The sequence below is a fragment of the Monodon monoceros genome, unplaced genomic scaffold (assembly GCF_005190385.1).
Source record: "Monodon monoceros isolate NGI ecotype Baffin Bay Population unplaced genomic scaffold, NGI_Narwhal_1 Super_Scaffold_11, whole genome shotgun sequence".
Lineage (NCBI taxonomy): Eukaryota > Metazoa > Chordata > Mammalia > Artiodactyla > Monodontidae > Monodon > Monodon monoceros.
Genome location: NW_021703767.1, coordinates 121,205,585 through 121,218,153, shown reverse-complemented (window position 1 = coordinate 121,218,153; position 12,569 = coordinate 121,205,585). Strand labels below are relative to the sequence as shown.

General features: G+C 34.8%; 1 protein-coding gene across 4 annotated transcripts in view; it reads left to right on the top strand.

The window, feature by feature from the left end:
- RASA2 (RAS p21 protein activator 2) overlaps positions 1-12,569 on the top strand; it is a 116,796-nt gene that overhangs the window by 33,707 nt on the left and 70,520 nt on the right. For all 4 annotated transcript variants that reach the window (XM_029213999.1, XM_029213996.1, XM_029213998.1 and 1 more), the window contains exon 4: positions 4,523-4,617. In XM_029213999.1, coding sequence (XP_029069832.1) covers positions 4,523-4,617 — 95 coding nt within the window. The remainder of the gene's footprint in view (positions 1-4,522; positions 4,618-12,569) is intronic.

Below are 12,569 nucleotides of genomic sequence, written 5' to 3'. Positions count from 1 at the left end.
TTGTTTTTTATTTTTAATTGTATAATAATATATGGATATTTTCCTTTTTGTAAAAAAAATTTTAATTATAGTATTACAGACAATTAATTTTGGCCACTGACTCCCCTCCCAGTCCCCTTCCTGGAAGTAATAACTGTTATTAATATGGGGCATCATTTTTCATATTAGGAATCCTTATATGCCAGGAACAGTTAGTATGAAAACTTGATTATAGATTAATTGAAAACTTGAAACATAGGAACCAAGCTGCAAAAAGGTAGAAAATTGTAAAATTAAGGCTTTAAAAGTCTTTTACTGTGTGATTTATTGTCCTAAGTTATAGTGTCTTCTTCCCTTAAAAAAGGAGAAAAAGAGAAGAGAAAAACTTCATGTAAGAATAAAATGCCATTTCCAGTGAGGATCCTAATAATATTAAAACATATATATTTAACCTTCTAATGTGTATTTTCTAGTTATTTTAGTTTTCAGAGGGATCTAGGCTTAAGCAGTTAAACCATGGTTATCTTAGTAGACTGGTTAACTTGTTTTTCTTTCCCCATGGTTTAGAATGTTATAAGAGAATTTCAGTAGGATATTAGAGACCTGAATTCCTTTCATGACTCTATCACTAACTGCCTTTGTGACCTTAAATAAGTCACTCTACCTTCTTAGGCCTTGTTCACCTATGAAATAAGGTTGGGTTTAAGATAGCGAAGGTATTTCTTAAACCCTTTGAATTGTAATTTCTCCTGGCATTTAGCTCTTAAGTCAAACCTACTGTTTAAAAATTGCTTATGACTACACTTTTGTGTCTGCTTGCATAGGGACTGTATCAGTTATCTATTGCTACATAGCAAATCACATGCCAGTACTCAGTGGCTTAATTTAGCAATCATATATTTGCTCATGATTCTGCAGGTTGTCAATTTGGGCCAAGCTCATCTGGGTGGTTCTTCTGGTGGTCTCACCTGGGGTCACTAATGTGCAGTTACCTGAAAAATTGACTGGGCTGAATGATCTGACCCATATGTCTGATGGCTGGTGCTGTCCATTATCTGGGCCTTCCACTCCACATGGTATTGAGGTTGCCAGAGGGTAAGCCCTACTGCAGGTGCTTATTAAGACTACTTGCATTACATTTGCTGATGTCCCATTGGCAAAAGTAAGTGGCATGGCCAAACCCAGAGTCAGTGCTGGAGGGGACCACACAGTGGCACAGAACAAGGAAGTATGATTTATTGGAAGCCATTAATATACCAGTCTACCACAGAGACCAAAAGGTATCAATCTAAACCCTGTACACGAAGGCATCTAAGTGTTGCCATCGATTGAATTGCTGTTACTGATACTGCCAGAATTTGTTCAGTCCTCTGGTTCTTTTTCATCTTGTATAGGCAGTCACACTTATCGCTACTTTTATCTGCCCTTTCAGCCATTTCTACTAGTAGCCAAGTAGGAACAAGGCCATCAAGATTTTGCCAGTTGGTGATCTGTATCAGGATGAAATTTCTAAGAATATGTTGTGCTTAAAAATGGGGGCCTAGTATAACATGATATTTACAGATGGTAAGAAAATGCTTCTTAGAAGTGGTAATGGAAAGCTAAGAATACTTCTTTTACTTAGAGACCAACAGAAATGGTTTCTGTGTCCACAGTTCCTTCATTTCTTTTTGTGTTTCCTCTCCTTGTCTGATTTTAAGGAACTAATATAGCATCTGGTATATATGTGTGTATATATGTGGTCTAAGCTCTTTCTGTCTATGGGTTTGTCAGTACAGTGGGAAAATGAAATGGTACCTTTAAATAATGTGTTGGGTATTTGGTTCCTGGGGTGGTTGGTTGATTATTTATATATTTGTTTATTTTCAATGTTGGTGATCTCACAGCTAGTGAAATAATGAGTTAACTTGGTTTAAAATAGTAAACATTAAACTAAAACACTTTGGAGACTGTTGGAGGCATGGAATAGGTTTCATTAGAGCTGAAAGTTGTTTCAGATACAGAGGAGGTAAGTGAGATGTAGAATTTAAATAAATTGCCCAAGATCACACAGCTTAATAAGTAACAGAATTAGTGTCTGTAGTGTCTGTAGTGTAGACACCACAGAGTTAGTGTCTGTGTTGGAAGGAACATGAACAGGCAGGCATACCTTGGTTTTGAAAGCTGGCTTTAGCACTTATTAGTGGGCAGGTTTTTGATATTATTCAGCTTTCCTCATCTGTAATATATGCTCTTCCCCCAAGATTGTTATGAAGATTAATGTGTAAGAATATTTACTACCTGGTAGCTGTTCAGTAAATGCTGGCTTTTCTTTCAGTTCAGTGCTCTTTCCACTGTATCAGACTGCCTACCTTTAATATTTAAAAGCTGTCATCTAACCTGTTAAACTAAGGATAACTCACAACGAATAAGAATGATGAACGATGTTTTTGGTCTTATTTGTATTTCAGACACTTGTTCCTCCCCTCCCTGTTCCTCTCTTCCTTCTCCAAATGCCTTTCCCCTTTACCTTCCCACCTTTCTCATTCATTCTTTTATTCATTTTCCCTCCCTCCCTCCCTCCCCTCCTAACCCTTCTCTACCCTGTTTGATTCCCTAGGGCTGATGACATATATTTCTTTTTCATATGTTATATTGCCTATTGAAGTGCTGAACAGGTTGCAGGTATCCTAATACCTAATGACTTCAAATATTTTTATTTTTCTCTGTTGTTCTTTGTCAGTTTCTCTGACTTCTTGAGATCATGTGTTCTTCCCTGCTTCTTCAGGCTGACTAAATCTTTACATTTTAGAAACTGACATCTTAAAAGGAACTTGATAAGAATAAGAGCTGGCAATAAAATTGCAGGTTTTTCTCAGCTTACAAACAGCTTATTTATACGGCTAGTCAGAAAAGAGTTTCCCCCTCAGAAGACAAGAACCATTCAATTCTTTTGTGACAGTGAGTACCATGGATACATGAGACATGAAATAGGAGGAAGAGGGTCCTTGCCTTAGGATTTTTTTTTTTAACCTGTGAACTAAGAGAGGATTCTCTCTTGGGAAGGCACTTGTGACAAAGAAGATGTGTTTCCAGTGATCTGAGTTGTGAGTTATAAATAGAACAGGTAGATTTCTCCTCTAGTTTTTAGAAGCATTATTGGTTAAATAGACTTTGGTTAAGGAAGTCTGGAAATCAACTCACCATTTAAAATACAAAGCCATTGTGATTATTTGTTGAATCAAATTTGTAAATGAATCAAACCAGAAAACTTCTGAATAAACTTTTCTAAAAACGCTTTTTTTAAGTTGGGTGCTTGCTTTAGTGATGTTTGTATGCATTATACATGCACATGTATGTACATCTACATACACATTCATAAATTATGTATAAAACTAAAAATCCTGGAAATTGTAGAATAAGGGTCTTATAATATTAAATTTTTAAATAATAGCTTTATTGATGTGTTATGTACATGCCATAAAACCTACCCTTTTAAAGTGTGCAATGCAATGGTTTTAAGTATACTCACAGAGCTGTGCAACCATTACCACTGTCTAATTCTAGAATAAAATTTTAAAGACAGTTTTTCTGTGTTTGTTTTCCTGTTATGCCTTTTCTTTCCACTTGATACACAAAAATTGATATATCTTGACAGAAATTTTTTTTACTGTTTTCTCAAAGTTTTCAAATGTTGAACTAAAAGATCAAGATGGTCATAAGTGAAAAGGGTCTGAAGTATAATTAGGGTACTTAAAATGGAAATTCTTGTTTGATAAAATAAAGTGAACTATTTTTTACTTTAGCATATATCCTTTGTTGAAGCTTTTGTGTTGAATGTTGGAACAAATTGTCGGTCATATGCAAAACTATGTCTACTTCTTAAAACTTGAATTGAGGAAGGAAGTGCTTTGTACCAACATGGCAAATACTTCATTATAATAAGAACATTTCTGTTTCTTCCTCTCATACTACTTTGTTCATTGTACTGTATCTGTCTCTGAGACGTAGAAACTCTTTAGGGAACTGCTTTGATTTTTTTTGTGTGTGTGTATGCATTGAAGCAGCATAAGCAGTGTTTACAGTGTTTTGATAAAGCAAATTTTTAATAAAATTGTTTTAATCCCATAATTTCAAGTCAGTTTTCAAAATTATTAGTGACCATATGATACTGTTTTTCTGTTCTCTTAATTGGAGCTTATAAACTCTTATTAAATGCAGATATGTCTGCTCAGACAGAACATATGGTTTATTCATAGTGTTAAGGAGTTGAGGGGATTAGTTTGCACTATCATTGTACGTTGAAAACGCAGTTGCATATAAATACAACTGAGTTTTGGTCTAAACCCCTAATTCAAAATGGCCCAGAGAAGGGTCTGCCAATGGGTAGAGGGAAATGAGGCACATTTTCATTTTTTAGGATATATAAAAACGCTTTATAAAAATGGATTTTTTGATATCAACAGATAGAAATTATTTTTAAATGTTTTCTACAAAGTATTATATGTAACTGCTAATGGTTATATATAATATGTTTCCTCATTGTTTTACTTATTTCTTACAGGAAAAGTAGCCATCAAAAAAGAAGACTTGTGTAACCACAGTGGCAGAGAAACTTGGTTTTCACTACAGCCTATTGATTCCAATTCAGAGGTTCAGGTAAATATTAAGGATTAAGTGATGGAGGAGATTGTCACACACAGAAAATAAGTGTAAAACGAACTAATTATACTAGTTCATTTAGAGAGAGCTTATCATACCTTATTTTAAATTCTGGCACCAAATATTATAGACCTCTGAGTAACATATAACTGGAAGGAAATGCCTCGCCACATGAAATCAAGAATGATGTACGTGTATGTGCACGCGTATGTGTTTGGGGGGGGTTATGTTAGGAGGACATTTTTTTTCCTTCCATAGTTCTTTTATTTGGGTCACAGTAGCAAATTACTAACTTTTTTAGATGGGGAAACAGTTTTAATGGAAAAGATATATTTTATTAATTCTGAGGAGAATCCTTAGAAGTCTGTGATTTATTTCATCTGTTCTGACCAGGATGCTCTCTTTACTCTCTAATACACTAGACTTGGGAAAATGTTATTCATTCAAACCATGCCTGAGCCCACCATGCAGAGCTCTCATTCCCATACCTACCCTTCCTTTTGTTCATCTTTCTTTTTATTTGAAAGGGTATCATTACTTATTTTAAAGCTCTTCTTTCCTCTTGCCAAAATAAGAGATCTTAAAGATTCTGTGTGTGAATAAAGATGTATGTTTAGCCATGTAGCTTAACTTTTGTGTTTGTTTCTCAAAAGTCTGAGTTACTCTTAGAAATTATTTCTATCTAAAGGGAATCCTTTTTCTGTAACCCTATTTATTTATAAAATATGATAAGGATTGTGAAACCATTTCCCAAGGGCATAACTGCAAGCAGAATTCTTCTTCTCTAAAAGAAGTTATAATTTGCCACTATGACTCAAACAGAAGTTTTAGGTAAGAAAAAAGTACTGCACACACCCCCACAGGTATTTGCAAATAAAGTGCCTGTGTCTGTTTCCTCATAACCTCTCAAGCATTCTGTTTGATTAAATTCTCAAAAAATTAAGTATTTGTTTGCTAAGACCCCTTCTTAAGTATAAAATATAATTGAAACTTCTCCTGTTTTTCCACCCTACCCCATTTTAATGTTCTTTTCTTTCCATTTGATAATAACTTTTATTCTTATCCCAGTTATACTGTATGGTAAATGATCCAGGTGAGAGGCAATGTGATGAAGTGGAAAGGGTTTTAAAGTAGAAGTCTAAAAATTGAGGTCCTAATTTTCATATGTGGTTATTTTACTGACCTTGAATTTTATTTCTATAAAATGGGAATGGAAGTTGCCATGTTGACTCATATGATTGTGAGAATTAAATGAAATACCTTTAAGAGTATTTTGAAAGCTGTTAATAGTTATACAAATGTAAAATGTCTGTTTACCACCAGTCAGTCAGGTGTCCATTTCCCTAATACGCCTTTACCAAAAGGCAGACATGAAAGTTTTGAAGTGCTAGTTTTTCTTTTTAATAGTTTTAACAAAAAAGAAAGATAAGAAAAGGCTTTGAGAATTTGGTCTAAAATGAAGTTTGAGGATTATTTTAAGATGTAGTTTATTAAAGTCCATTCTTTTTCTTGTGGCCAGTGTTACTTGCTAAAGGATTTAAGGGACCCAGCTCTCCAAAGTTAGAAATTTCTATAGAATACTTTTTATATAATTATTGGAGATGGTATTAGAGATCAGTACTGGGTAACAGGCTTTTTATTTGGTTGTATGTATAAAACTCATGGCTGAAACACAAAAATCTGCAAACAGCATTTAACCGTTAGATATCGTGACATTTTTTATTTGCTACGAATTATTTTCATAACCATGAGTTTTTAACCTTTACAGTTCTTTTGTCTTAAATGATAGTTGATTTGTAAGATCTACTCACTATTTAAAATAAATTTTAGAAGGAAGAGTACTTTAGGGGATGGGAGGGCGTGCATGACACTTATCACATTAATCTGGTACATTGGGAATATTGTTTCGCTCCAAAGCTGATCTAGGAATATTAAATCAACCTTGTGAGTCTAAAAACGTTAGAAAAGCAGCCTGATTCATACAGATCCTATTTTGTTAATGAATTTGTTCACTTGCATAAGTTTTATAAAATTTCATAAAAATATCATGGAAATAAGAGCAGTTGATGGAGCCATAGGAGAAAGCTGTGAGACAGATTGAGTTCAGCAGGAATTTAATAATTACTATTAGTAATTAGAACAGCATATATCTAGCACAGTACTAAGGATTTAATATATTTTATCTGACTTAATCTTCAGATTAGCATTATGAGGTGTAGGTAGCATTACCTCTATTTTTTAGATGTGGAAAATGGATTCATAGAGGTTAAATGACATCTGCAAAGTCACAAAACTATTAAGTGATGGAACCATCATTCCCATAAAGAGCATGTCTGATTCTAAAACTCCTAACCACGGTGCTTTACTACCTTTCACTATTCTGTACTGTTGGTCATAAAAAGGCTTCAACATAGATTATTAGGAGAATCACTTAGGAAAATCTGGGTATAAGGCACAGAAGCTTACCCAAATTAGCTCACAGAAAAAGGGAGGGACATTAGAAAGTTCCTGGGAAGCTCCTTGGAGTATAATTACAAGAATTTCAGTATGGCCAGTGAGAGCTAGAAAGTTGTCAGGCATTTACGTAGGAGCTGCATCCTAAGTGGAGATCAGGTTTCTTACTATAATAGACTAGACACAGTTCGCATAGAATTATTTTTGAAAAGACTTTAATTTCTCATAAAGTAAACTAAAATAATGGGTGGTTTGTTTGTTTTTGGTTGACCACCACATAAAATAGCTGGCTTGCATTTAGCACCACGGTGAATGAAAAATACATACTGTATCTTTAAAGTGTAGACTTCTCAACACAGCAGTAGGTACTGCAGGAGGCACATAGGATTGAGACCCACTGATTCCTTTCTCCCTACTCCTGTGCTCATTGTGCTTCTTGAGTATAAGTGCTCACTGTTTAAATAGTCTTTTTCTTCTTTCCCTTTTATTTTGTAAAGTGAATAGTTAATGTTTTCTCTCTATTTGTCGCTCTAATTTTTTTTTTTTTTTTTTTTGGCTGTGTTGGGTTCTCGTTGCTGGGTGCAGACTCCTCTCTGGTTGTGGGAGCAGGGGCCACTCCTCGCTGCGATGTGCAGGCCTCTCATTGCGGGGGCCTCTCGTTGCAGAGCACAGGTTCTAGATGTGTGGGCTTCAGTAGTTGTGGCACACGGACTCAGTAGTTGTGGCTCGTGGGCTCTAGAGCGCAGACTCAGTAGTTGTGGCCCAGGGGCCCAGCCGCTCCGAGGCATGTGGGATCTTCCCAGACCAGGGCCCGAACCCGTGTCCCCTGCATTGACAGGCAGACTCCCAGCCACTGTGCCACCAGGGAAGCCCCTGCTCTAATTTTAATAACTATTCACTTTGCAAAATGAAGGGGAAAGAAAAAAAACGTTGTTTAATGATGAGATTCCATGGTATTCTTTTCGTATGTCTTATGAGACTAACATGTCTCTCCCTTCTGCTTCTCTCTATAAATCCACTCTAATTTCTTGTTGATAGCTAAAAAATGCCACATCCATCTTTGAGCCTACTTGAGCATACGGCCCCCTCACCCTCTTAAGGTCTGACTCAGTTCTCTGCCACAATTTAGAGAGAAAATTTGGCAGACTTGGGTCAGATGCCCACTGCAGTCTAATTTGATATGATTGGGGATTAAAGTTTTGGGGCGTTGTCCCCTAAGAAAGGGATTTAGGTAGAGGAAATGATTGGTATCTCTACTTCAGAGGAGATGTTTGATTTCCTAGCTCTAATTGGCATTTGTACCCAAAAGAGTTGCTAAATTATTGTTGTCTGAGGATCTTCAACTGTGACATGAGAACTTCAGTATATAGGATTCCCTTCAGTTCTAAAGTTCTAGGGAAGTAACATGTAGAAACATAATTTAGCCCTCAGATGAAAGGATTCCATAGTAGTAAGATGGGTTTTATACCAAAACAGTTCAAAAATTGCTAAGAACACTAACCTCTTACCTTGAATTGTTTCCCAGATGCTTTATTATTGCTGTTAATGTTAATTGTTTTCAGTTTTCTTTTCAAACATTCAAGACAATATTAATAATATTTCATGAGTGTGTTTTGCTACACTTTTTTTTCCTTTTCTTTTTGTTTTGTTTTGCAGCGTTCCCCTGTGGTTTGAACTATTCTTTTCTCAACCCACTCTAATCTGCCTTCAAACCCCACAGTGGGTTGGAGGGAGAGTGTAGACAGCTCTCAGTAATGTTACACATGACAGTGTGTTAAGTCTAGTGGACATTTTTTAGTCCTCCTCTTACATGGTCTGTCAGCAACTTTTGATACTGTTGACTGCTCCCTCTTTTTCAAAGCATTTTCTTCCTTAAGTTTGTGGTCCTGGTTATCATCCTATTTCACTTGGTGTTCTTTCGCTGTATTCTTTGCCACATAAACGAAGTTAATATGAGTTGTATCGGTGCCCCTTCCTATAAATCTTCTTTTGGCTTAGGTCATCTGCAGCCATGCTTTTAGCTATTTGGTCCTGGAGCTCACAATAACTAAGTATTTTTCCTTTCTTTATTTTTTAGGTACTATGATAAAAAGTATGCCTTTATATAAGACTGATTAAACCAAATCTGTCATATGGAGAAGTTGGTGCTCTCATTAATTAAGGGTGTTTGTCTCACACAAGTTGTACAAGCAGTGAATCCAGATGCAATATCAATCACATCCTTTTGATGTAATTACTTAGTTAATAAGTCTTTTTACCAACAGGCTTATCTTGAATTTCTGGATCCTGCCATAAGTTATTGATTGTTTTATAGGTTGTGTTTTTTTTTGGTGTGTGTGGGGTGGTAATATGGCCTCTGCCCTTGTTTAAAACAAGCATGCATTTAAAAAAAATCCAAAGATTATAGCTAATAATGCATAAATCAAGGGTTTTTTTTACATGCTCAATTAAGACATAATGAGTATAAAGGTATCTTAAAAACTTCATTTGTAAATTTATAAACATGAAATAATAAAGGAATGAGCCATTCTAGATCATAATAAATACTTCTTTAAAGAGAAAATACATCCATCCATAAACAGAAGGTATTAAGTAAAACCTTTATTTTTTCATCAGCTAGGCAGTCGTGTCCAAAATGATTTATAGAATTAATTACTATATATAAAAGCATCCATCAGAAATCTAGAAGTTTCCTTCATATGAAGAAAAATTTTCATCAGTTGAAATATACTTGAGTTCTATGGAATGGTTGTTAAAATTTAATTTAATCGTCGTTTAAATTAATTTATTAATGTTGATAAAACAAAAAAATGTTTAGACTCAGGAAGTTTTTAAGTGCGTGCATTGTGTTTTGCCCAAATAACTATATTCATTTGAATTTCCCAAATTGTATGCAGAAATTCACATAATATCTTCTAAATGGTACCAAGACTATACATTACTATAAAATTAAAATAATCACAGATTTTTCTATATGAAATTTTTGTAGCAGTAACTGAAATAAAGTTAGAATATAAACCTTCAGACAGTAATAAGTTCCTAAATATGCTGCCTAATACAAATTAATGTGATATAATTGCTTATATCAACCTAATATAATTAGTGGTATGAAATATATATAGAATAATACCCTTTAAGTATTTGATTTATTTTTTAATTTTGTCACTATTTTGTCACTGAACCTCCCCTAGGAGGTTGGATAATAAGAAAGCTGTTGTGGACCAATCACATTGCATGTTTCTCACCAAATATAGTTCCTTGTCAGCATCTTACAGTTACCTCTTTGTAAGTAATGTCCCTGTTTTTTTTAGTTACCTTAGGATTTTCTCTTTATATTTTGTTTTCATCAGTTTTACTATGCTGCACCTACGTGTGATTTTCTTTTTATCCTACTTGGGTGTTCCTGGGGCTCTTGATTACTGTGCCTTGATGTCTTTCTTCAGTTTAGGAAAATTCCAGGCAATTATCTCTTCAGCTTTTTTTTTCCCCTGTTCGTTCTTTCTCCTCTCTTCTGGGACTTCAGTTACATGAATAATAGACCATTTTACTATGTCTCATATGTCTCTTATACTCTCTCCCTCTCTGACTAACCTGTCTCCTATTTCACCAATCCTCTTTTCAGCTGTGGCTAATCTGTTAAATACATGTTCATTTTGGTTATTTTATTGTTTAATTCTAAATTTTTCATTTGACATATTTTATACTTTACAGGTATTTGCTGAGTTTTTCATTTTGTTTTCTATTTCAAAAAAAGAAAAATCTGTCCGTTAACTGCAACATCCGTGTCTCCTGTGAATCTGCTCTTTGACAGTTTTTGACTTTTTGGTTTTTGTGTTTGCGGGGGGTGGGTTGGTGTGTGGTCTTAGGGCATGCTTTGTAATTTTTGATGGAATGCTGGACATTGAAATATGAGCTATTTTAGAGATAACTTGAAACTCTGGATGATATTTTTTTCTTCCTCCAGGAAAGATTTACTTTAGCTTTTGGCATGTGGTTAGGCTGGAAACCGATCACTTTAATCCAGTTAGGGATTTGGCTGATTCCAGGCTAGGTTTTACTCTTTGTAAAGGCTGATCTATGTTGTTCACCCTTTGTACTCAAGCATAGGCCTTCAAAGGTTCCAACAGAAAGCCTGGGTGTTTATGAGAGCCACTCTATCTTGGTGGGCCCTGGGCTCCCATTTTTATCATGCCCAGTGTGAGATTGTGGAAAGTTTTGAGTAAGCTTTCCAGCCTCTCAAGCCACTGCTGAAGTTAGGGAGTCCTTTTCAATAAGCTGCTTTGGATGCTGTACCGGCAACTTCTGTTTATATCTCATTGGCCAGAACTGTATCTTATGGCTATCCTTAGCCACTATCCCTGGCTTCAAGGGAAACTAGGAAATGTTTTGCTGAACTCTCCCCCCTACCCCACAAATAAACTAGTTTTGCTACAATCTAGATCTATAAAATGGTGACAAATGCAAGTAAAACTGAACTGTCATGTGAACATAGTAAGGAATACTAAATTTTTCTTAAATGTTTTCAAATTTGGGTTTCTAACACTAACAAGTAGCTTCAAATAATTTTTAAAATTTCTTGTTCATTTTACTTTATTAGAAAGCAAAACACAATGGTAGTAGAAACTTACAAAATCTAGATGAACAAAAAGAAAACAATTTGAAATCCTACCAACCAAAGATGAGTTCTATCAATGTTTTGGTAGATAGCGTTGTAGTAATTTTATATAGTAATATATATAGTATGTTTTATTTTTATAAATTAATATTGTATTATACACCCTCTTTCGTGATTTGTTCCTTCTACTAAGTATCATGTATATATTTCCATGTTAAAGTATATAATGAGGTAGTGTCTTATAGTTTAGAAATTATAATTTCCTTAATTTAACTCATAATGCTTTTTAATTTTAGTGTTCCACCCTTATAGTATGTGTCTTGTGTCTGCTTGTTCTCTCCCCACTCTTTTCTTGACCAGGTTAATACGTAATTACGTTATTGTTGACTAATGCCAAAGGAATGTTCTGTTTAACAGCCAGCGGGAGTAATGAACATATTAGGTAGGCTCTGACTCTGATAATGATTCCTGGGAGAACCCCATTAAATATCTTCTGATTTCTAGTCTTGAGTTGATACAGTGCTGTGATTTTTAGTTGTGAATGAAATTATTATACTTTTTTCCTACTCTGTATTAAGTTTGTATTGTTTTAAAAATAGATTAGATCCTAGACATTTCCTGAGAAACAGTTGGGAGTGCCTTGTTAGTATACAGTTTCTACCATAAAATACATACATGTTAAAATGGTACAGCTGCTTTGAGATGTAAATGTTGGTGCAGTTGGCTAGGCTCACTCATTTGTCAAGTGACACAGATGCTGGTGTGACAGCAAATATGATTCAAAATTCTGGTTGAGTAATACTATAAATTACTACCTATCGTGAACCTTCTTGAGGTCACTCTTGAATAGTAGGGGTTGTGATTATTAAATGCTGGACTA